The following is a 26,742-nucleotide window of genomic DNA, read 5'->3' on the forward strand; positions in this document are numbered from 1 at the left end:
CTCAGTTTCTGCACAAGGTGACTAACTTGAATGAATTAATGCAAGTGAGCTGTGTTAAAGATTTTGTGAACATTTGAAGTGAGAATTACATAAAATTTACACTCACTAATTTTACAATGTGCCTATTTTCCTATAGGATTTTTTTTAAAAAAAATAAAAACCTTTAGCTACTTAGTTCTTCCTCGGTATAATTATAATCAAAATATCTCAAAGAGCTTAGTATGACAAACGTGAAACCTTAAAGCACTTATGAGTATACTGTAAAATATTCAAAATCTTGGCAAAAGGTTAGGCTCTTAAGTAAACTAATTTTCACAAGTGCCATCCACAAGTAAATTCTACTGATGGATATCTGATTAGCACACTTTGGTTTGTCACTGGGACTGAGATAGCTCAGATATTGATGGACAAGTATGAGTATGGGCTTTATGCACCTGACCTTGAGTGTTATTTTGAAGCATCTTGGAACCTCGTTATTGGGATGGAGTTTGGGGTCAGAATTCTTTCTGTCCTTTCCAGTCCAGGGTCCTTTTTCCCCCTCCCAAAAAAGGACTAATATACCTAGGAAAAATTCTGATGTATGCATAATTTACATATTCCCACTATAAGAAAAAGCATGCATAAATAATGTTCAGCATACTATATTTTAAGGTTTTGAATTTATTCCTTCAATTTTGACAAAAGGTAGTCTTCATTAAGGATTCAGTGGATGGCAATCCTTTTTAAAAAAACATCATTTGATTTACTAGCATAAAATACTTTTGTTTTTAAAAACCTCTCATAAAAGGTAAAGTCTACAATTCAGTTGTGGGTCTAAAGTCAGTTTTGATAATTTAAATTATCTTGAAACTAGGCTTTTAACAAACTGTGTTCAGCAATCTTATTTAAGTTCTTACTGTACCTCAATGCATCTGAAAAATTCATGTGGTTTGTGCAAAACAGGACTGCCTGATAAACCTAACAAATATTCCAACAAAAAAAGTCACTGAAACTTTTCACCTTAATTTTTAGCTATTGTAATGAATAATTTGACAAGGTTTTTCCCTCTTTTAAAGATAGACGTTTTAATATTGCTTTTGATAATTTATGCTAACACAAACAAATGGCAACAGAGTATTCCTTAACTGTAACTAAGTTTGAAATTCATGTTTCTCAATTAGATTCTTCTGTAAAATTATTTATTCATTACAGTGATTACAATTACTAAAGAGCGATTACTCTTACTGACCAGCTTCTTGTGTGTTTCATGTCAGAAACAGTAAGAATTAAAAGGCTATGGTTATGCTAAACACAATTTAAATAAGAGGAGATAGAGTTTAAGTATCTGATAAAGTGAATTTACCTCAGAAAGTACCTCTTCTGAGGCAGAAAAAAAGTACGTATAGACAATTAGCTCTGAAGCAACTTCTATGTATTTCTCCTGCAAAGATATGAACAGAAAGATGTTTCTAAAAAAAAAAAAAAAAACTCAAATCTTTACACACGTTTAACAGAAAGAAATCTATCAAACCACATTTTGTAAAGAAAGTTTACCTGCGGCCCATCTGCACTCCATGTCTGCACACATGCTAATGTAAAATTATGTAGCTATCTCAGGGCATTCTTTTAAAAACCCCATTGGGGGTTTTAACAAAAATTAGGCTGGTAATAATGTTCTGTTTTATGATTCTATGCCAGCATTGTTCCATTCAAACTAAGACTTGACAGATGTCCGCACATTTAACCATTCACTGGCTTATTTGAACTTTTATTACTGAAGTCTTCTAGACAAAGACAGTTTCAATTTTTCTATATTTTGTTCATTTTAATTTAACATAAAAATCAATTTTTTAGCAAATGGATCTTAAACCACAAATAATGTCTTCTAATATTTATAAGTATTAGAGCAAAAATGATACTCAACATAAAGGTACACATGCACATTATGTTAGAATAGAAGTGATACAATGAACAACAGTTTTAGAAATTTTCTGAGGACTTTGTTCAAATGACAAAGTTTCTTTCCACCTCAAGTGTAAATAACTAAGTTATAGCATAGAATTTTAGTATTAAAAAGACCATGAAACCTATAAAATTAACAAAAAACTCTCCCTTCAGTATTCTGTGCCACACATTAGATAACGTTTAAGCTTAACTATTTTGCATGCATGGCTTATGCCTCAAAACAACAAAAATGGCATTTTCAAAGGCGAAGTATAATTTTAAAATACTGTTTTACATTATTAGGCCTGCATAATACCACTACACAATGATTACAAGATGAAAGACAGCAGATCCCATAGATTAGCAGCATGTTTGGTAAATGTCTATAAAAACCTACATTCAGATTTTTTTAAAGTGTGTATATTATGCAATTATCAAAGTAGTTTTAAAATTAGGCTATTCAGCTTACAACTACAACCTCTTAAAACTAAGACAAAAAATTATTCTCTCATGTTTTTGGAAAAGGTATGTATAAGTCACTTTAAACTACCTCAAAGATCGAAAAACAAAACAAAACAAAAAAGTTTCAAACCTTTAAAGGAGATTCCCCACCAACGTACAAAAAAAGTACACGATGCCTCTTTTGCACATGTTCAAACATTTGCTGGCTAGGTAATGGCCGGATAAGAGGCCTGGGGGAAAAAGGGAAATGTGAAGAAACATTCAGTTTTATTAAAAACTTAAGAAAATATATGAACTCAACTAAATCAGCAGTGCTCAACAAAAATTTTCCCGGCCCTGAGGGTTGCGAATTAAAAAAGGTTGGGCACCACTGAACTAAATTATACGATTCTGACTGCTCGTTGTCAAGTCTAAACTTACTAAAATGCTAGAACTCTGTATTTAAGAATATCATATTAATTTTAATGCCGGTGCTATTCTGCAATGGAATATATCAACACCATCAGCTTTTAGTAAGAAGAATTAACAATAACCCTGACTATATATAAGCCATCTAACCTATGGTGTAATTATTTCTGAAAGAGGGGAGAAATGTGGGTGCAGCAATTCAGAAATATGGGTTTTGTAAGCGCTTCTAGTTTAGAGATTTCTAGCATTCCTGGACTACTCAAAAGTACTGAAAAGCAGATAGGTCTATGCCCCTATTTTTAAACTATAAACCTCTGCTAACTGAAAAGAGATGAAATTTGAATAAGCTCAAGAAGACTGTGAGCTTGTGTGCCAACACTGTAATCACCTCTAGGGATGTTGACCATTTTTAGAAACAAAACACAAAACAAAAACACAAAAATTTCCTTCCTAGATTGCTTATTGTCCCAATAAAATGGCATATAAAATCCCTCTCACTTCCACTTTTTTGGGGGGGAAGGAAGGGTGAATTGTAAAATCCTAGTTAATGCTGTATAATTTTACTTTTTAAGTATTCCCTGTGCAATACAATTTATACAAGCCACAGAACTAAGTTGCCACTATTTTTCCATCTGTCTATAAGTAATAGAACAGATAAAAACTACCTCCTTTCAAGAGAGCTGACATGCAACAGTTAAAAGAAAAAATGTTTCTCAATTCTTCAGTTTAACACCAGCTACTCTTATTCTATTCAAAAAACATTTCATTTTCCTCTTAAAATTTTTAAAACATGTGTGAAAGGTGGCAGAAAATGAGATTCTATCTTGTACAGAACAAATGATCTGATAGTGAAAGATTCTAAACATACTTTTTCATAAATGAAGATGTAAATCTACAAACTGCTCGAGGGAATATTTTTACATCTTTCTTTAGCACCATAAAATATCTGTTCCAAAAAACAAATGCAGTCTCAAGGATCTATTAACAGTCATTGCATCATTCTGTCCAATGCAACCTGTTCAGTAATTAAATGCTAATGTTGCATCATTACTGAAATCCATGTGGAAAAACATTACAAAACTTAACTAAGGCATTAAAGTAGCAATTGCAGAAAGACTCATGCTGCATATCATTGCCCTATAAAATCTCTTACCACGAGGTAAGTATACCCAAAATATAAATGAAAATAAGTCAAAATATATTCCTGTCTAAACACACACTTCACCCAAACACTTTTAAGCTATTCTTAATACAGTGGCTTATTTTAAACAAAAAGCTTCTTTTTTTTTTTTTGCACACAATGTACAACCCATGAAACTCCTTGCTGGAGAATGTAATGAAGGCCAAGACTATAACAGGTTTCAAAAAAGAACTAGATCAAGTCATGGAAGATAGGTTCATCAATGGCTATTTAACCAGTATGGGTAGGGATGTCATCCCTAGCCTATGTTTGTCAGAAAATGGGAACGAGTGACAGGAGATAGACCACTTGATGATTACTTGTTATGCTTATTCCATCCAGAGGCACCTAGCATTGGCTACTGTCAGAAGACAGTATACGCGGATAGATGGACCTTTCGTCTGACCCAGAGCAGCCATTCTTATGTTTAGTGAATATGGTAAGACTTTCACTATGCATAACTATAGAAGGAATGTTAGAAGGCTTTAAAGAATTAACAGCATATAGTAGTTTGTTTAGTACGTCTAATGTAAACCCTTCAATGATCTTAATATTCTACATATTTAGTTTCTAATTTCAGGGTTAAATATACTCATTTTTCATTTATTGTACATCAAAATGTATCATGATATAAACACATCTACATATATGTAGAAAGAAACAAAGCTTTCAAAGAGAATGGAAGATTTCTCACAAAACATGCTTTTTCTATCATCTAGTAGGTCATCAAGAAATGAAATTATTAAACTTGGTCAACTGGGATGAATGCACATTTTAGGCCAACTGTGGATAAAGGTATCCAAAAGCCATCTAAAGATATTATCCATCCAATAGTTATGATAAGAGTTCGCTATTTTATTACATATTGTACTGAACAGAGTACAGGACTGCTCTGCCACAGATTGCACACAATCTAATTCTTCAATCACACGCATATGCTCATGTGGAATCCTAGTAATGATGATAAAGTTCCATCGCAGTCCACTGTGACACAGAGGCTACTTGGCAAAAGACACCCTGTTGTTTGCAACCTCATCCCTGACCTGATAGACTCAAACCAAACACATGCCCTGCAGGATATTTAACCACAGAGGATTTGTACAACGTAAATTTGTGTATAGACAGTCCCCGGGTTATGTACAAGATAGGGACTGTAGGTTTGTTCTTAAGTTGAATTTGTATGTAAGTCGGATCTGGTACATATTGTAGGGGAAACTCTAGCCAAACATTTCTCCAGAGCTCAGTTTTATTCTCCCACACCTCACTTCCCTCAGTCCTTTATTCTCAAGCTGAGATGTCTGCTGAGAAAAGCCGCTCCGCATCTCCCTGGTCTCCTGGGGAAGGGGCGCTAGCTTCACGTCTCCCTGGTCTGCTGGGGGGAAGCAGCTAGTGCGGGGTTGCCTCACCCCGTTTGTAAGTAGGGATCCGATGTAAGTCGGATCCATGTAACCCGGGGACTGCCTGTATTTAACATATAAAGGTTTGTGTAATGAAACAAGCACATAAGTTATCAAGATTCACTGCTGTTTCAAGATACGCATATTGGCTAATATGCATCTAACTAGCCATTTAGCCCATCATAAGATGGGATTTTCAGGCCTCTCCTCCACATCCGTCTTCTCTCCTGAGCCTCTGGTCTCTCACTCCATCTCTCCCCCCTGCTCCCTCCTACTGCCTCCCTCCGCTCTCTCTCTTTCTCTTCTCCTCCCCCTCCTGTCTCCCTCTGTCTCTCTCTTTCTCTTCTCCTCCCACTCCTGCCTCTCACTCTCTCTTTCTCTTTTCCTCACACTCGGGGGACCGCAGAGCCCAAACAGTTGCTTGCACCACTTGCTCCAACACGGCAGCCTGTCCAAGTGATGCAGAAGTCAGCCGAGCACCATGGCAGGAGGCGAAGGGGGGCGAGACGGTGACGTTCATGGCCAGGGGGCAGGGCCTGGAGCTGCTGTCACGCCGCACGTCACCGTCCTGCCCTACTTTGCCTCCCACTGTGGCACTTGGCTGACTTCTGCGCCGCTCAGCTGGGCCGCCACGAGGGAGCAAGCGGTGCAAGCAGCCATTTGGGCTCCCCCACGGCAGCCTGGCTGAGCAGTGCAGAAGTCAGCCAAGCGCTACAGCGGGAGGCAAAGGGGGGAGGGGCGGTGTGGTGACGTACAAGGCCAGGCCCCGCCCCCTGGCCACGTACATCACCACCCTGCCTCCCCTTCACCTCCCACTGTGTCGCTTGGCTGACTTCGCCAAATGGCTGCTTGCTCCTCCGCGGCGGCCCAGCTGAGCGGCGCAGAAGTCAGCCGAGTGCCACGATGGGAAGTGAAGGACATGACTCAGGCAACAGCGCCGCCCAGGGGGAACAGCCAGCATTTCAGTGTTACAGAGTCACAGACACTGGGCTACTATAATATATGATACTGAAAGTATAAAATGCCTATGTGGTCAGCTGGGAAGTAATATGTCTGGTTGATGGCTTAGTCAAATAGGAGAGAATTTTCACCTCACCATAGATAGCAATGATGTAATACAGTGCTCACTTGTCTAGCTTTGCTCCATCCATGGAAAAGCATCAAACAACTGTAAATAATCAAAACCACCTGGTAAAATAGGAACATTACAGCAGACAATCATCTACCTATACTGTTTAAGTTTAACACATGGTAGGGAAAGGCACTCTGTATCAATTCACTGAGGAGACATCTTGAGTATTGGGGTAGTCTCGAAAAAACTGAATCCTGGCTCTTGGGAAGCCAACCAGCTCTGCAACAGACTGAACTTTAGGGGTGCAGGGAAATCTACTTTATTAGATAGGAAAGTTAACTATTAAGTGAAAAACCAGGATCATGCTTTATGATTGTTTTGTACTGTAACCATTTGATTCTATCACACTCGCTTGTTTCTGATTGAATCTCTATGGATTTTTAAAAAAAAATTCTTTTCTTTTTTTCACTGTAAGTACTGTGTGCTTGTGAGCTGAAAGATTACATATGTTGCTTCTTTTAGAGCATATGGGTTTTCTGTAAGGAGTATTAGGGGCTGGACAGCATAGGAGACTGCTTCAATGGGATTTGGAATCCAGGGTACACCTATTGGTCATCTGCAAGGTGAAGTCAGGCAGCCTTAGCCTGGAGTAAAGTGCCTGAGCAACTGAAAGGGTAGAGGAGTTAGGAAGCTGACACTCTGTTACCACAAGGAAGACCCATGATGAAGGCAGAGAATAAACAAGGTGACTCTCAGTCCTGGGTACAATGAGAACCATCACATCCACTCATGTGGATGTCCCTGTTGGCAGAACGAGTTCTAACACAAAATCAGGAGCAGGGAAGGGAGGAAGAAGAAAGCAGTAGTATAAAATATGTTCACTCCGGAAAAAATAAAGATCCAACTCCAATTTTAGTAATGATCTATGGTTTTTGGTATGAGGTTAATCAAGGAAGGTGCATAATCTTCATAACTAACTTTAGTGTGGAAAAATTCAAGGTATACTCACAAATCGTGAGGTAGAAGCTTGTTTCAGTTAACTCATCTCTCCTTAACTATAGAGAATGTCTGCCTTGTGCCATGCTTGCACTTAACACTTTCTCCTGTACTCCAACCCTGACCTACACAAACACTTGCATTAGCCAAGGAAACCCAACAATAAAAATCCACAAATGAGAAATGCTGCACTAGACTATGCCACAGACTCTCCTTTGATAAAATAAATGACTTTATTCTATAAGATGGAGTAAAGATTACGTTACAGGTCAAAGGTAAACAACAAAACAAACTTGATAATTTAAAATTGAATAGGTTCTAAATATCTCCACTAACCAGACTGAAAAAGGCAGCTAATACAAAAAAGCTTTGCAGAAATACACACAGAGACGTTGGCTTACTATTGTCTTTACTGATGAGTCTACATACTGGTTAATATGTATTCCATTACTGAATGACTCCCTCCCAGCATGATTAGCAGAGGTATTTAATCTATTTCTGGGCTTAATTCAATTTTCTTTACAGTCCACATCTAATTCAAACTATAATAGGATTGATGCTACTGATTATTGCAATTGTAAGAACACAAGACTATCAAAAGGAGACCACCTTTTGGCTCTCTTTTAAAAAAAAAAAAAGATACAAATGGGATCAACTTAACAAAACAATGTAAGTTGCTGGTATTGTCAAAGAAGATTATAAATACTTACCCTGCTACTCTATTAGCAAATTCAATTATATCATCTTTGGTCCTAGGTCCTCTATAGTTGTATGCCAAGTCACCTTTTAAGCTGGAGGGGGGGAAAAAAATCCACAACCTTGAGGAACTGCCATTCATTTCACCTTTGTTAATAAGTCAGCTGCATATGCAAAATCCTAGCAGTCTCATATTTTTAATATTCAATAATTAGTAAGTGCTAAGCAACTTTGATCCTTTCGGTAATTGTTGAAAAATACCCTTTAAAATAGAAAAAATATATAGTTTTGTGGCTCAGTACAATTGGAGTGAGAGTGTGGGTTAGAGGGCAAATCATACCACAGTTTGCCTTCTGAAAATAAGATCTGCTGTACATGTTGTCTGTTATTTGCTTTAGAATGACAATATACTGGAAATAAAACAACTTCAGAAGATTTGTCCACAGGCTATGAAAAATAATTCAGCCTTTAGACCCCATTAAAGAGCATTAAAAATGTCCATTTATTACTCCTTATAAAAAAAAAATCTTAGGATTAAGGATGTTACCTAGTGGTTAATTTTCTAGTCAATGGAATTTCCATCAACTACTCAACTAAGTCAATAGACACTTCTGCATTCCTCCTTTGAAATGTAGAAGAGCCCCCTGGTGGGGCTCTTCTACATTTCAAAGGAGGAATGCAGAACTCTGCCTGAAGCCAGCAGGAAATCCCACTGACTCCAGGCTGGGTGTGCCAGCTTTGAAATGTACAAGAGTCCCCACTGGGACTGTGCATTTCAAAGCAGAAGCTTCCTCGTGGAGCCCAGGGTCAGCAGGGGACTCAAAGTTCCCTGCTGATCCCGGGCTCCATGCTGCCCTGCCGATCTGAAATGCCACGCCAAGCCCAGGGTCAGCTGAGGACTCCTCAGCTGACTGCGGGTTCTGCACAGCATTTCCACACAACCTGGGGTCAGCTGAGAAGTCCCCAGCTGATCCAGGGTTCTGCGGAAATGCTGCGCGGAGCCCAGGATCAGTTGGGGAGCTGATCCTGGGCTCTGCGCTCATTTCAAATGAGCAGCACCGCATAGCTGAGCCAGGGATCAGCTGTGCAGCGCTGCCCTTTAAATGCCACCTTGGCAAAGCAGCAGAGCTGTACAGCTGATCCCGGGATCAACTGTGTGGCGCTGCCACTTTGAAGTATACGATTTTCTTATTGTATAGTCGACTAGTCCTTCACATCCTTACTTAGGATACCTTTTTACTATTTAAAATGCAAAATAGAAAGAGCAAATTTAAATGGTATTCTATTGTGATAATCTATAAAGGCTTCTTAAGCCTGAACAGTTAGCTAACCCTCACTCCAATGAGGCAGACAAGAAACTATGTTATTGTATGTAACTGATGGGGTGGGATCTAACTTGACTGTATCATCAGAAAAAAATATGAGTGGGATTTATGACTGTGAAAAAGGACCCATCTGATTAAGTTACATTATATTTTGTGTCCTTAAGATCAACTTCCAGGACCTGCATTTGTCACGACAACTAAGTTTTTCGAAAATCTGCAGCCTATAATAAGCTACAATAGTTCAATGGAATTACCCTTAGGAGAGATAACTGAAGACAATCCAAAACAACAACAATAGGTTCTTTATGACAACCAAACATCCTTTGATAAATTCAACACATTTGGGGAAACAAAGAGTTACACGTCTGACCATTTCCCACATTTTCTCTTTTAAAACTTCAACTAAAGTTTTGTTTTTACTTTATATCTTTAATAGCACTTTATGCAGCAGCTTCCCTGGATATATGTCTCTATTCAGAACAGTAATATGGGGCAGAAAAGTCACTAATAATGTGGAATTATAATCAGGAAGTCATAAACGTGGCAGGACGACTGAGGTATAGATTTTATACCCGAAACTATGCTTAACTTGTCTATACTGACATGAACTTGAAATTCAATACATTCCAACTGACAATATTTATAGGAGTATAATTAATCCATAATTACAAAAAGTTTATTTGGGCTTAATTAATACTGAACTTACTTACTAAGCTGTTAAACAAGATAGTGGTGTATTACAAAGAACTTTAAATTCTAATGATTGTTTTTTTCAAAAATATCCAGTTCAGCAGTAACTGATGTAAAACTTGCTCCCAAGTGAACTGTCATTTTCCTTTCCTTCGTCTTACTGGTATCAGCTATTAAAGTTATCTTTTTATTTGTTTGTTTTCCCTCTTTTTAAAGTGAGCAGTGGAGAAGATTGGTATTTAAAAATATAATACAGGAAAAATAAAAACTTACAGCTTAATTGTTGGATAACCTCGAACTCCAAATTCAGAGGCAATACCTAAAAGACACATTTGGTCAGGTTTCTGTTTTCCTCTCATGTATGCAAAAGAATTACATTGGTTGTATAATAAATGCTGTTTAAACAAAAAATTAGATTCCTTAATTTCATCATGTATTATCATAATTTCTCTTACCTCAAAATAAATTCCAGTGATGAATCAAAATTAACAGAATGAGTCATTTTTATTCTTTAAATAGAAACCTGACAGATTCCATGTCATGAAAATGTAGTCTCCATGCACACTTCTACAGTGTGTCAAGCAACACCCAAAATACTAAAAAAAGCCTCATGAAAGTATTCAGATTCTTGCAGGTATCCGTCCTAGCAGACAGACACTAAATGCTTCTGTATTTTGGGGATCAGAGTAGTATAGGAACACAGACAGAAATAGCATTACTCTATGATGTTTAATGAAAAGTCAGTCCCTGAACCTGAATTGCATAGGGAGATGTGAGTACAGAGAAAAGTGGACCATAGCCATTGCTCCATATAATGTAGTAATAACTGTAGCCAAACCGCATGGACTTGCTGCTTAGTTGACGAAAAAATTCTGTTTCTCTCACATCCCCAATAACTTTTGTGCAATTAAAAAGTGCTAAATGCTATATTTCCTGCTTAAGTGACACTTCTCTCAAACTTAAGATAGCACCTTACAAGGTGCTGATTTATCATATTGTTTTGCAAGCGTGGAATAATAATCTGCTGAAAGTTCATGAAATTAAATGAACTAATTGAAACAATGGTGAAGAAAACTAGAAGTGAAACCAATATTTCCACTGTAATTTATAGAATTAACCAACAGCAACTAGTTAGTGATACACGGTATAACACAAATCCAATGCATGTTACTCTCAGTAACTAGAGTCCTAATTTAGATTTCTGGCAGATAATGTGTCAGGATTTTTTGTCTGTTTGACTGCAACCCCACATGCAGCTGCAGAAATTTTCAACAGTTACACGGTTACTTAATTACACGCATTTTAACATTGGATGTTTATTTGTGTATAATCCGGTAACCGTGTAGCTGACAAATATTTTGATGGTTATACAGTTACCCAATAAGCGGCTCTGCACTGAAAATATCTAAGGAGCCAGTGGGCAGGCAGGCAGGCTCAACCCTGACTCATGCCAGATCCCAGCAGCTAACCCCCTCCCACTGTAGCTCTACATTAAAAGTACGTAGGAGTTGGTGGGCAGGCAGGCACAATCCCAACTTGCATCTGTTCCCAGCAGCTTCCACTGCTGCAGCTCTGCAATAAAAGTAACTAAAGAGTAGGTGGGGATAGCTGCCAGGACTGAGCCAGCCTGGATGTCAGCCCACTAAAAATTTACTCTCAGAGCTGTGAGGTTGGGGGAAAGTGTGTGTGTAGCTAGTAACATTAACTGATAAGCATCCGCTTCTCAGTTAATCATTTAACCAGCTACACTATTACATCCCTACTAATCGGTACTTATGCTCTAAACTCTTTAGAGTAGGAACTATCTTTTGACTGATTGGGTCCTTTCTGATGACGGAAGCTCCTAAAAGCTACAATAAAGCAAGTAATACTTACTGACTCACACGGGGCAGTGGTGACCCCACATTTTCCCATCAAAACAATTTTACAACAAGAAATTAGCATCAGGGGAAAAAAAGTCAACGATCTCAGAAGAGTCTTGTCTTAAATTGGCTTCTAAGTCCCATCTTCAGGGGAGACATAGGCCCTAAGGAACATTAACCAAGATATCTATATACCTAAAAATGAAGGTAGGGAGCCAATGGGACCCATAAAATCACTTAGGAGTTCGGCAAGAGCAGTCTTGAAGTTTCAGGCAAGAAGGGACCACAAGATCATCGAGTCTGACTTCCTGTGTATCACAGCCCACCAAAAACACCAGCACCCACACCTTAAAACCAACAACAACAAAGCAAATAAAAGCCCATAAGAAACTAGACTATTTTCTGCCACAAGAGAACAAGTGGGAATGAGAATGCCAGAGAAATATTTGAAATATACCTGCATAAATCCACAAATTCTGAAGAGGAAGATACCTATCTGAGCTGGGGGAAAATTTCTTCCCAAGTTCACATATGGCAATAATTTAGACCCTGAGCATATAAGCAAGAACTAGTTAGCCAAGAACCTCAGGGAGTGAACGCTTGTTGCCATCTCAGAGTCCTGGCCCTGCCACCTTCTACATACCATCTAAGTTACTTAGACGCAATTGAAAATCTATTTTTTCATCTATCTATGTCTTTAGGCATCTAAGTATCTTGGCAAAACCCAACATTACAGCCTAAATTTCCTTTAAAAGCAGAACTTAAGAGCTCAAGGCACTTCTTAAAATGTTACCCCAAATTCCTATTTGTCTGTGAAATTATTGTAACTGGCAAATGTACAAGTCTTCCAGAATCTAAACAGAGGTTTACTTCATTCTGGGAGAGCCAGAGATGATTCCTACTTGTAGTAGACCTATCATTTCAAGACCTTTTTCCACCCCAAGTATAACCAGATGTTGAGATTTGAAGCTCAACATTGTAGTCCTCGCTCTCTTTATCCTATTGTAAAATCTACAAAATGAATTGTGGTTCTAGATGCAACATGGGCTAGTTACTGCAAAGTCAAAGTTTTGAGATACTGGTTGTAAGGAGAGTTTTGTTTAAGTGTGCATAGCAGTTAATTTCTATAATACTCTATTCTGTTGGTATAAATTACCAAAATTGCATACCTAACAAATATTCAAACTGAGTTTTGGCAAAATTTTGAGGCAATAACTCCAGATACCACATCTCTTTGTAATGTGGTGGACAAGTTCTTTGCAGGGCTCAGAGACACGTTACCAATTTTCAGGACAAGTATTTATTTACAAATTTTAGACTAATGAAAAAACATGAGTAAGAATAGCAATTGTATTGCAACCCTTCTGGTACTGGACAAATACATTTTGATGTCCCCCTTCAGAAATAACATGGAAACACATCTCCAACAGACAGTAAATTAAAATGTGATGAAATCAACACAACTAAATAATGAAAGACCTGTATAAGCCCCAGCCCTACATTGGAGTCCTGGATGGGAACTCTTATTCCAGTCATCTAGTGACTAGCCAGCTGGGTGACCTTGATCAAGTCACTTCGCCCCTCCATAGAACAAGTATAATTACCGTAAAATCACGAGTATAATGCATACGTTTTTTTCCTGGTTTTTAAGGGTTAAAACTGGGGTGCGCACTATACATAGGCGGTACCATGTGTCCCTGCCACGTTCCTGGACAAAGCGTGTCGCACAGGCAGCTGAGCGGGGACCCCCTTGGCAGGTGAGAGCTCAGCTGCCCTGCCCGCCAGTCCTCACCTTGTCTGGGAGCCTGGCTGAGCTCACGCTTGCCGCGGGGGCCCACTGGGCAGCTGAGCTCGCGCCTGCCGCCGGGGCCCCCTGGCCAGCTGAGCTCGCGCCTGCCGCCGGGGCCCCCCTGGTCAGCTGAGCTCACGCCAGCAGTTGGCCAGGGGGGCCCCGCGGCAGGCGCGAGCTCAGCTTGGTGCGCCAGCAGTTGAGCAGGGGGCCCCTGCGGCAGGCGCGAGCTCAGCGCGGCTGGCCGGCAGCTGGGCAGAGTGCCCCCGTGGCAAGCGCGAGCTCAGCCAGGCTCCCAAACAAGGTGAGGAGCCGGCAGGAGGGGCCGCTGGGTGGGAGGGCGGGGAGGGAGGGGCCCCACAGCAGGCGTGAGCTCAGTGTGGCGCACGAGGAGCTGGGCAGGGAGCAAGTTTCAAACACCGTTGCAGGCTCCCCGGTGCTGCACATGCTTTTCCCTGGAGCCTGCAGGTGGGAGCAGCCCCTTCCTTCCTATATATACAGTAAAATCGCGAGTATAATGGGGGTGCGTATTATAGAGAAGAGCTCAGTTTATTCCAGAATTCTGATGTTTAAAAGGTAGGTGCGCATTATACATAGGTGCGCATTATACTTGCGATTTTACAGTATGTCTTCCTTTGTAATAAGTCGAAAGCACTACCAATCAATATGATAGCCCCATCAGAATCCAGTCAAGATTTGGGCTCTTAGGAACTATTGCAGAACAAAATCTACCAACCAAATATTTTTAACTTAAAAATAGTCACATTTCCATCTGAAAAAGTTATAAAATAAAGGTTAGACAAAAACACCTCTCTTCCTATTTGTTTTACATGTACAAGGATTTGAGGTTTGGATTGAAGAGGTAAACCACAGAAGCATGGGAAAGTCACTAAAGTGAGATATTACACATCCATATCTTAGTTATTACTGACACACTTAGCTAGCATAGTCTTCAAGACAAGTGCATTTGTTTACAGGAAATAGTATTTTGTAATAGTAATCCTACTGGTTGCTTCATATGCAAAACTAGCTTACAACAAAACTATACCTACACAACATATACTTACTAGAATAAGATGTTGCATCCATCTTCCCAACTTTTACCGGAGACCCACTGCTTCTTATCTCCATACCAACTTCATTCCACACCGGCTCCAATTTCTTACAATGGCCACACCAAGGTGCATAGAACTGCGAGAACAAGTCACAAGTGTGGCATTATATAGAAACAATGAACTCTATAAAAACCATCAGTCCGCACATTTTGAAAATCAATACACATTGCCAATTAAATAATCCTCTCCTTATTAGGGCTTCCTCAAATTCTCTACTCCAGTTTTATTAGTAAACTCATCTTTCCTGATTCAATAGTGTAGGAATGGATCCAAAATGAGTATTTCCAGATGCTGTATTAACAGCAATTCCTGTCTTGAAGGCTATTTAAGATTACTTTTTTAGGACAAGACCTACAAGTTATTTATCTTCAGTGCTTCTGTCTATGTAAAGTCATAGCACAGGAGCAGACTTGACAATCTATTGTCTAAAAAAGTGTACCAAGAGGGGCAAATTGCCTCATCTGGATATAGTGTTCAATGGGTGACTAGATTGGTATCTGTATAAAGGAATCTGAACTTCTATAAAGACGTTTAATGTGTTTGCCATCGCAACTACCTACTAGAGAGGCCTATCTATTTGATGGAAGTCTCAAAACAAGAAGCAGATCACCAGCAGCCCCCAGAACTTCAGATTTTCAAAGGAAATAGGGAGTCAAATGTAAGTGAACAAGTATCTGGTAACTATAAACATTAATCTTATAATATTTGCATTTGATAGTGTGTAGCAACTGAACAATTACCAACAGTGCTGTCAAATAGTTATGTGGGAATTTGGCAGAGCACCTACCCTTTGAAAGACCAATCCAGTCCTTCCATGTCTCTATCCCCCAATGGTTTCCAGTCCTTCCCTTTAGCACAGAAACTTTATTGAGTTTGTGTCCTTAAATAGTCAAGGCCTTTCCCAGAAGGCGTCTCAACTAGGTGAAGACTTCTGGAATGATAATGTGCTCTCTGAGTGGAAGGGGAGCCCAGGCTCACTTCTACACCAGGCTCTGGTCAAAAGCCCAGTGGTGGGCAGCTACATTTAAGAGCTGGAGTGTTAAGTTGTTGGACCACTTCCTACCCAGTCTCCTTTTGTTTCCTGAGCTATTCACTACAATGAAGTATCTGACCTGCAAACTCAATCACCTGCCTCTCCTCTGTGAGTTTGCATACATGTTATTTTCCCCTCAGTGCAGACCTCTGTTTGCTCCCTCTGAATTGCTCTGCTCCCTTTTTAGAGCACTGCCCCCAACTTGTGCGAGCTTTGAAATGCAGCTGGGTGGGAATGGCTGACCCAGAGTTGTGCCTTAACGCTTTGCTCTTGAGCATGAAGTTCATATATCTCACCATATAGTGTAAAGCATCTCCTATTTCCTTCAGAGCCAGGATGCAGCTGGGTGAATTCCTTCTATCTGCCTATCTACCTAAGACTTCAGTACTGAATAATCACAGGCCCAGGAAATAAACTTTCAAGTTGAAAAACAGCATAGCTTTTGCCTTTGTGGAAGTAATTTATGCAGAAGATACTATACACCAGTGTTTCTTAAACTTTCTAAGACTGAGGAACACCAATTTTTTTTTTATGGGGAAGACCAAGGATTTTTTTGTCGAGAGAGAGAGAAAAAAAAAACAGCCCCCAGGAAAAATGTGTCAAGCAAAACAAAAAACCCATTGGACCAGGAGTGAGTGTAGAGGAGGGATCTTGGGGCAGAGAGGGTGCAGAGGGAGAATTGGGGCAGGGTGTCAGAGCAAGCTGGGAATGTGGGGTCATGGCAGGGGAATGAGGGGGGTTTCGGTGCAGGGTCTGGGCATGAGGGGGGGACGCTTACCTGGCTTGGCACCCTGCTGCAGCAGGGAAAGCCTCCAGGGAGCATGTTCTTGTTCCTCAGGGTGGGATGGGGAGCTCAGTTTCCCCCCCACCCACCCCGCCCATGCAGCGGGGAACCCAGCAAAGCTGCAGCACCAGGACAGGCTTCCTGCTGGCGGACTGGGGGGGATGGGAGGGGAGCAGAGAAGACAGTAGGAACCTCAACCATCCCCGCCAGATTAAACTCTGCCACTTCCTCAGCAGGCTGGGGAGTGGGTGCAGGAGAGAGAGAGCAGCAGTGCATAGGAGGCCGCAGAGCCCAAACATGCCACAGACAGGATTCAGGGGAGGGGCATGGCAGAGCCTGAGCCAGGCTCCCTACAGATGGAAGTTTTAAAAAGGCTGAGGTCCAGGAGCAGCTCCTCAGCTCTAGCCACCCCTCCCACTCCCAGCAGCAGCGGCTGCTGTAAAAGCTGCCACCTGCATACTTGGAGGAAGAGGAGGCTGCGCGGCAGTGGAGGCCCCATGGGGCAGAGGCCGTCATGCGGACTGGGATGGGAGGGGGAGCAGCCACTGTCTACGGGCACTGCAGGGGGTGGCGGAGCAGAATTATTTCTGTTTTCTCCACAGCACTCCTCTGACTGCCTTGTGGCACACTGGTGTGCTATGGAACGCAGTTTAAGAAATGTTGCTATACATACTCTGCGGCAGTATTTAGATTGCACAAACCTTAAATTCAACTTTATGTTTTATACCTACTCTTAGAACTAGAGAATACTGAACATAACATTTCCAAATATATTGTATTGTAAAAAAAAGGATTTTGAACAAGGACCATGATACAAGAGCTAAAATCTGAAGTACATGCATGAGTACATAGAGCTATGGGGTAGTTATTTTCCTCTTAAATATAGTTCCAAATGACTTGATTAATGCAATGTAAAGCACTAAGTGCTTAATGCAAGCAGGTCAATTCCTGGATTACCCTGTACAATATAGAAAAATAGCTTGTGTAGTATACACATTATTTTCCTACACACTGGAACACAGCACTTCATTTTTCACCACCATACAGAAAAACCTTTCCAATTATGTAGCAGCTTTATAACAATGTGTAGTATATACAGATTTTTTTTAACTAAACTATTAGAAAACTAAAGTTTCAACAAAGCGTGAACCTTAATGCTTCTCACATACTCACATCTACAAGCCAAATATCATCTTTACGATTGTCTTTAAACCTAGAAAAGAAAAGTACAATATGTAACATGCCTATTCACAAGCACACAAATATACTATTTGTTTCTGAAGGAAGGAGGAAATAGGGCCTGGTTTAAACTAAAGGAAGAAAAGCTCAAAGCATAAATATGGCAGGAATACTAAGCTTATCAGTTTTTTTCCTATTGAAATTCCTTATATACTGCACACTGCAATGTATAATATTAGTCCACCAACACCCATGGCCATCAATAAAAAAATAATTTCAGGACCATTTAAGAGTAAATGATTATAGGAAAAAATGGTTCGCCAATAGGCAGATTTCACTATATAACAAGTTCTTTGGCACAATGCACTGTTTTCAATCACTGTCAGATAACCTTTTATTGCACTGTACATTTAGCCTACAACAATTAATCTGAAGTAGTATTATGGAGAAATGTAATTCAGCTATTCCTCTTTTCCATACAACTATGCTTGTTAAGAAACATACACAACCTACATTAAGTTTGTGCACTAAAACATCCTAGATTAATTTACTAATTAGTTTTCAAACTCAGAGTGACTGTTATATTAGTTTGCTCAATACTGTAAAAATCTTGCAGATAACTTCAATATGAAACTAGGTAGTCATTTTAACACAACCTCAACATTTACTTTATCAAGAATTTATCAAAGAATACAAAGTTAAGATTAGTGTTGTTCACTATCTATATGGAAAAACTTAAACAACAAATAGTCCAGAAGAACCTTACAGGCGAACAAAACATGTAGATGGTATCATGAGCTTTCATGGGCACAACCCACTTCTTCAGATGACAGAAGCATACTAATCTATCTTTTGAACTAATCTGTATGTTCTGGCTTTTATTTAATGTTCGAGAAATGACTGACAAGATAAACTGACTAGTTTGAACAGCACCGCAGAAAGGTCTTTATGAAATATACACTACAATGAAGTCATTAAGTTTAAAGAGGTACCTAACAGAATCAATTTTATATGTATTTACAAGCCTATTTTTCTTGTCATTGCAATTAGATGACAATGAGATCACTTACTAGGAAGTTATTTTTGTACTTAACTACAATTTATTATAGTGAGGAACTAATAACCTTTGGATCTAGTAAATGTAACACATTCCTGCATCGCACACTTCCTTCCTGCATGCTCGCATGTCTGGAGGGAGTTGGGGAAATTTAATACACCTGTTCAGATAGTTCACTGAAAGTACCAAACATGAACCAAACAAAGATGCTGACTGCAGAAAAGCTATCTGAAATATGGTGAAACAGCTATACAAAATGTTTTCAGGGTTTTTTAAGCCACACATGCAGGCTCTTTTCATTTTACTAAAAAAAAATTTTACTATTGTTTGCACTGCAGAGCTAATGAAAGATCTAGATATATTCTATTTTCCCTTATGCACCAAAATACGATTTCTAATTATGAAATCTTAAACACTGATGATGATCCCAGCTTCCGTTTGCAATTAGAATATATTCTCAATTTGTAATCACAGAATTTCATGTCCTCTCCAAAGCAGGTACACATTTTTTACAGCATATTTTATTTCATGCAATCAAAGCATTTTACATCTACTTCATATGGAATATTAATGCACATAGTCAAAGATATGACTAGCTTATAGCAATCCAAAAAAATTCAAGCAAGTGGACAGGAACAGAATGGATTTTTAAACTGCTATTCTCACAATTATTTAAGTACTCAATAATATTCATAAGAGGCTAAAGGGACAAAGAACTTCAAAAATATAGTATAAATCTTAACCTGTGTTATTATTAGCACTATTTATGCCATTTTACATTCCCCCCTCCCCCCCGATTCTCTCAGGTTGATCTGAAGAACTCTGTGTAAGTTCTAAACCTTTTCTCTCACCCCAAAAGAAGCTGGTCCAAAAAAGGAATTGCCTCACCCACCTTATGCCTGAACACAGACATGTCAGTTTCTTATTCAAGCCCTTAATGTTACACTATCTGATGGGAAGTGTTTGTTTAGAAAGAACGGGTACCAATGGAACCTAAACAAGAATGTCAAATCAAGTTCTACAAATCTTTACACAAAATTAAATTTTGAACCAAATTTAAATGTTCTTTTTACTAAGAGATGAACTGGCAAAGTATAAGAGCTGAAATTTTATATTCTTACCTTTGTCAGTTTCACATTAAAGACTTAATTTGATTTAAATTTTTAAGAAAAAAAAATCTTTAAATTGCCCCTTACTGAAGATATTTGTCATAAATGTATATGAAATTTGAAAATAAAATTCACAGACTCCTATGTAGAATCATAGCAGGTATTTAAAATTCATATTTTTACTTGTATTAAACTAAATTCCTGTGAAATAGTGTGTATTCTCTGTAGCAGGAAGTAACTTTTAAACATTAGTATTTAAACATTAGTAGTATTGACAGTCACTTCCATTATTAAACCTTATAAAGCCCTAGTAAATAAAACAAGCACAGAGTGCTTAAATTAGGCAAAAGAAAATATTATTTTAACCCAATTTAAAAAAAAATTTTCAAACTTTTTAAAAAGCCTTAATTATGAATCATCTACATAAAATTGTTCCTGAAACACAGTAAACCAAATGTAAGCGCAGGGAGAACATTCACAACCAAATTACTATTTAAATTAGCATTTTAGTGGGGGGGAGGATCTGTGGGGAGGATCTGTGGAGCTTTAAAGAGGGAGTTTGGGAGCAAAAGGGCATTTGGGGTGCTGGATTAGGGAAACACTCATTTCGGGTGGCTCCCCTCAAGTGGTTATAGTCTCTGCTGCTCCTAGGCAGAAGTATGGCCAATCAGGTCTGGGCACTCCCTCCGCCCACAGGTATTGTCCTCATAGCTCCCATTTGCCTGTAATCAATGCTTCTAGGTGGAGGAACATCCATGGGGGCTCTCTGCATTGTCCGCACCCCAAGTGCTGGTTCTGCAGATTCCATTAGCCAGCCAATGGGAGCAGCAGGGGCAACGCCTAAGGGAAGAGGCAGTGTGTGTGCAGGGCCATCTGGCTGTACCTCCACTAAAAACAGCAGGGAGACACCCAAGATGTCTAGATATTATATCAGCACAGCCTAGATATTATATCAGGCATCCCCAAAACCTTCCTGAATCCAACTTCCTGCCCCAAAACTCCTCCCACATCCAAACTTCCTCTCTCTTAATTACCCCGCCCCTCCTTTTTTTTTTTTTTAATATACTTACCAGCATCTCCCATTCCCACGACATGCCAGATAAACCTTGTACTGTATGATATGGTATTTTCTGGATCACGTAAGTATCAACATAGCATTATATAGTGACCTGAATAATTCCATAATATCCAACCAAAATTCCATAATATCCAACATAGGACATCTGGATTTAAATCAAGCAGAAAAAATAGTATGTGCTACAGCTCTGGTAATTTATCCATCAACAGTCACCCAATAAATAGATATGATAGACAATTTAAGATAACAGGAATTGGGGAAATGGACATTACTGACATTCATGGTTTGATAACTTCCTATAGATGCTTATTTTAGGCCACATGTACTTGATAACTGAATACAAAATACTTCCATTTCCAATTAACTAGTTTATCAGCAGATACCCCTTTCTGAAGTACTAATACACTGAAGTAAAGTAATCTAAAAGACCAGACTTTAGAATCTAGTTTCTATTCAGACCTGTAGCACTAGCCTATTGTGTGATGTCAGACAAGTCATTTCACCTGTTTCCCCTACCATTCTTTTTCTCTCTCACAACTAGGTTGTAAGCTCTTTGAGATAAGGATAATTTCTTACTAGGTGTTTGTATAATGCCACGGTACCACAATAGAACCTCTATGAACTATTTTAATTCAAATAATAAAAACAATGCAAAGTTTTCCCCATATTCTACTTTCATAAACCCTGGTTGTATATGTACTAGTACTGCTGCTGGATTTTTGATGAACTAAAAAAGTTTAGTCTTCATACCATCCAGTTATTATAAGAAGATATGGCATACATTTGTGACCCGATCCCAGCACTTGTTTAATGAAGAACCATAGCATACATGTTTGGACAACTAACTGCTTATTAAATTAAGTTTCCAAGGGCACTGAGATAGAAAGTGTCAACACTTTCAAATCCAGATATTTTCACAAGTTAGTATAAGCTTGCAGATACTGTTGAAAACTTCTGCTAAAAACATAAACACCAAGCAGTAGTTCCTTCGGAGAACTTTTGTGAAACATCTCCTAGTTATGAAAATCTGATTCTTCACACTCCAACCTCTGAATAGATTTAAATGTACTGCTATAGTCAGAAGCTTTGGAAGAAAAGAGCATATTTAATCTGTGTCTATTTATCCTGTTTTCCTTCAGCCTTCCAAAACAGAGATCCCTAATCATAGCCTCACAAAACAATAAACAGCCATTGCAAAATTAAGCCATGCTCACTGTGCTTCAACTTCATACTAGTTATGACAAAAGTAGTTCTACAAACCACAACCTTTTCGTTCATGCATTTCATAGTTGCTACTGAATAAACAAACAAGACTCATTCAGCATTTTCCACTTGGTAATACCACAGAGCACCAAAGCAACAAAAGAGCAGCACCTCCATGAAAACAAAGTAATACCTAGGCAACATTTCACGTGACAATAAAATAGGAGTACTTACGAGTCATCTAGATCTTCCACAAAAGCTGCATCTAAAGCCAAGACAAGTGCAGCAGCTGTCAGGAAAGAGGGCGGGGAGAGAGGGGAAAAGCAGGAGCTTAGGTGGCAAAACAGGGTAATGACATTCACTCTGATTAATTCATTGCCACTGGTGTCCCCTCCAACCGGCTTCTCCATAGGCAAGTGCTGCAGGGACCCGGAACGTGCCCCCCACTTGGGAAAACAAGAGTCTAGAAAACGTAGCCAAACTGCTCTGCCTCATGCCGGGTCCGGCCACTTTCACTGGGAGGGTCTTTCCCCGTCTCACCCCCAACCCGATCCTCTCCCCTTTCATGCCTCAGCCTTCCCGCCCGCAGCTCTGGGGCAACGACTCTCACCCCCCCCCCCCCAAGCCTCCTGCCCAGCCCCCTTTCCCAGCACCCGCGCCCGCAAAGACCCCGCTGCCTTCTGCTCCCGCCCCCACACGAGTCTCCACAGCCTCCCCCTCCCCCCCGTCCCGGCACGAGCCGCCCCCCCGTTCCACTCCGCGCGCGCCGCGCCCCTCCCCCGCCAGGGCGCTTCCCCGGGGTTACCCGCTGCCCAGAGGAGCCGGCACCGCCCGCTCGCCGCGGCCATGTTGACAGGAGAACTGGGAAAGGCAGCCCAACTTCCGGCCGGCGGGGGAAACGGCACGCGGCGCCCTGACAACACGGGCCTCACCTCCGCGCATGCGCAGAGAGAACTGGGGTGGAGGGGCGGCCGGGGGCATGGACAGAGGAGGAGGAGGAGGGCAGACCCTCAGGCCACGCCCCCTCGGAGCCTGTCAGTCCCAACGCGCGCGCCCCGCCCTTCTGTCTCACTGGCAGGCGGCTGCTCTGGGCCCAGCGGAGATTCCTCCCCCTTCCCCCCCCCGCGCTGGCTTAGCACCGCCTCGCGCAACCCGCAGGCTGCTGACGCGGGCCCGCCTGCTGCAGCGCAGCCCCGGCCCGTGCTCGCAAAGCACCAGAGCATGCCTGGCCCGAGCTGCCTGGACTCTCCCTTCTTGCATTGCGCTGCGCGGGGAGCCAGAGCCCCCCACACGCTCTGCGGTCTCACTGCCCTAGGTGCTGGGCCGGCGGGGCGCTGCTGCGCTCTCTGGCTCGCAGTCCTTTCTGGACACAAATTAGATGTTGGTTCACCGCCTCTCAACCCTCCCGCTCTCTACGTTGTTGCAGCGCTTTTCCACCCCCGCGGCCCCCCGTCTGGGATGGTTTCGTTTGAGACACTGCAGTGCAGAAGAGTTGGTGTTAGTTAATTCTTTTCATTGAGATGGATTTAAAAACAAAATATGTCGGAAGCCCTGATGGGTAGACCGAGAGGAGAAGGCAGAAGGAATATTTCTGTCTGACAGAGGAAGGCCACTCGATGTCACAGGGCAAAGTGCACTCCAGCAAAATGGGGACGCTGCAGCACAAGGGTTCTCAAGATAGATGTCATAATGGAGTCACCAAAGATGGTTTTAGACATATTCTGGCCCAGGGTGGAAGCCCTAGTTCAGCGGTGAGGAAACAGTGGCCTATGGGCTGGATCAGATCTGCCAGAGTTAGCCCCTGGTGGGCCCCCACACCACCATATTTACTTGCGCCTCTACAGGTTCTAGGGGATGACAGCTCTTCTTGGCCATCGACCACTGTTCCTGGCCACTGGGTGCTGAAATTACCTGTACCTGCAGAGGTGCAGGTAAATATAGCAGCAGTGGCCCACCGGAGGGTAATCCTAGTGAACCGCCACCGTTATCACCCAACCCTGCCCTAGTCTCACATGTTCTGGTGGCCAGAGCTCAAGCTCTGAGGCAATGATTTCAACCCCGCCGCCCAAGTGGCGGGGCTAAGACTGTGGCTTCAGCCCCATTGCCCAGGAATGAAGTCCTCAGGTATCTAGTATTTTTTGTTCTTGGAAGGGGTCATGGATCAATGAAGTTTGAGAACTGCTGTAACAGTTCCTGTCTCACAGAGTTTCTGTACTTACAGCTGTAATGCTTGAGATTCTGCCTATGTCTACAGGATTGCTTCCTCCATCAATATAGATAGGTATTCCACCTACACCAAAAGACAGTGGATGGAAGACACTTTCCATTTGATGTAGTACTACTATCTACACCAGGAGTTAGATTCCTATAATTGTGTTACAGAGTGATGGGGATTTTTTGCACTCTTGAGTGATGCAGATACATTTCCATAAGTTGTTAGTGTAAATCAACCTGCCACTGTGCCTTAGTGGGTCACAGTACAAAATTCAGGACAAGCTGCTTTAAAATAAGGCAGACACACCCCAAAACTGGTGCTTATTTTCTCATGAGATATACCAACCCAGCAACAAAAGTAAATTGTCTCACTACACTGAGTAAGAACAAGTCTAAAAAGCAGCCTCCTTATATATTCCAGTCCTTGCATCATAACAAAAAATCCCACTAATTTAACGAGTGGTTATTTAAAACCAGTTTCACCAATCAAAGGGTTCTTCTAATCCCAAAGAACCAGTCACATACCAAGGTCAATATATAACTCAAATCTTACCTCAAAATCATCAATTGCCAGTCATTTAGTATTTTTTACTATCTAATGTCTTCCTTTGACTGCATGTTTTCTATGTTCATTGGCCTGCAACTTCTCCTCTCAAGTCTAGAGCTTCACAGTCCAGCTGGGAATTGCATCCTGGCAAACTTTTCCTTCTCAGGAAGTTCTCAAAAGTAGATATGTAACTTGGAACGCACAGGCATACAGGACATACCATGTGGCTTCCTTCATCCTAATGAGTCAGGCACAAATCCAAAGAGTAGTTTAAACATAGCCAGAGTTGTATATTTATGTATTTAGTTATTAAACAAACAGTTCTTATGCAAGAAAAAGTTTGTAAAATCCTTTCAGGTGATTTACAGACAAAAGGCAGAATCTCTGGTGTAGTTTTGGATAAAACATTAACCTGAGATCTAGGTGACAGGTTTATTAAAGGTCTTAACTACTTATAGTGATAGAAATGTAGCCGTGTTAGTCTGGGGTAGCTGAAGCAAAATGCAGGACAATGTAGCACTTTAAAGACTAACAAGATGGTTTATTAGATGATGAGCTTTCGTGGGCCAGACCCACTTCCTCAGATCAAATAGTGGAAGAAAGTAGTCACAACCATATATACCAAAGGATACAATTAAAAAAATGAACAAATATGAAAAGGACAAATCACATTGCAGAACAGGAGGGGGATGCGGGGGGGGGGGGGGGGGAAGGAAGGAAGGTAAGTGTTACCTTCATATTTGTTCATTTTTTTAAATTGTATCCTTTGGTATATATGGTTGTGACTACTTTCTTCCACTATTTGATCTGAGGAAGTGGGTCTGGCCCACGAAAGCTCATCATCTAATAAACCATCTTGTTAGTCTTTAAAGTGCTACATTGTCCTGCATTTTGCTTCAGTTGGAAGGGCACTGGTCACTCTGCAACTGGAAATGTCTTGGGCTTGATTTTCAGGTGTACTGAGCTAATCTCTCATTAACTTTAACTGGAGTTGTTGGGTGCTCGTAACTTCTGAAAAACTACCTGAAGTTTTGCAAGTTAGGCACTTGCTAATTATTAATCACAGACCACTAAACCCCCTACTCTGCACCTGGTCCCACTTTTTCCCCCTTGAAGCCCTGCAAATTGTGCTTCCTCTTCCCCCAAGACTTCAACCCAGTGCACTCTCCATCACAGTTCACTTCTCTCTTCCATCCCCAACCCTGCCTTTTTGTTCTCTCCTCTCCCCCTTCCTCAAACCTAACTCTTCTCTAGTTCTCTCTGCTAACCCCCAGTGGGCTCTTTCTCCCGAGACTGTAGCCTGACATAGAGCCTGCCTTCATCCAGGTAACGCATCGACTTTCTTCAAACAGTTTCCGAAAAAGGGGGCGAGTTCTTTTGGCATCCCTGTATTCCTCATTTTATGAGGAAAAAGGTATCTGCCAAAGGAGGTTTTTCCCACATTTGGCCCCGTGTAGACAGACCAAATGTCAGAAAAGCCTCTTCTGAAAAAACAAGCAGTAAAAAGTACACTGTTTGCAATTTGCATATCTTTTTCCAGAAAGCAAAAGCAGTGTAGACATAGCCAAGCAGAGGGGAAAGCAGGAGAAGGGAAAGAAATGAAGTAGAGCCACAAAGGGAGAA

The 26,742-nt window shown here is 40.8% G+C and overlaps 1 protein-coding gene across 6 annotated transcripts in view; it reads right to left on the minus strand.

Moving 5' to 3' along the window:
* The window catches only part of TMX3 (thioredoxin related transmembrane protein 3), a 54,406-nt gene extending 31,093 nt beyond the window's left edge, over positions 1–23,313 (minus strand). For 3 of the 6 annotated variants that reach the window (XR_012901578.1, XR_012901577.1, XR_012901579.1), the window contains exons 1-8: positions 23,164–23,312; positions 22,593–22,647; positions 17,906–17,945; positions 14,868–14,991; positions 10,423–10,468; positions 8,149–8,229; positions 2,516–2,615; positions 1,343–1,420 (exon numbers count right to left, since the gene is read on the minus strand). Coding sequence is in view for 3 of the 6 variants with exons in the window: in XM_075921034.1 (XP_075777149.1) it covers positions 1,343–1,420; positions 2,516–2,615; positions 8,149–8,229; positions 10,423–10,468; positions 14,868–14,991; positions 17,906–17,945; positions 22,593–22,647; positions 23,164–23,206 (567 nt within the window). In the remaining 3 variants the exon portion in view is untranslated. Of the gene's footprint in view, positions 1–1,342; positions 1,421–2,515; positions 2,616–8,148; positions 8,230–10,422; positions 10,469–14,867; positions 14,992–17,905; positions 17,946–21,147; positions 22,534–22,592; positions 22,648–23,163 lie in introns of those variants that run through there. The other 3 variants (XM_075921034.1, XM_075921036.1, XM_075921035.1) reach the window with 3 other exon arrangements.
* Positions 23,314–26,742: the final 3,429 nt, after the last annotated feature.

This window comes from Pelodiscus sinensis, chromosome 2, assembly GCF_049634645.1.
Source record: "Pelodiscus sinensis isolate JC-2024 chromosome 2, ASM4963464v1, whole genome shotgun sequence".
NCBI lineage: Eukaryota > Metazoa > Chordata > Testudines > Trionychidae > Pelodiscus > Pelodiscus sinensis.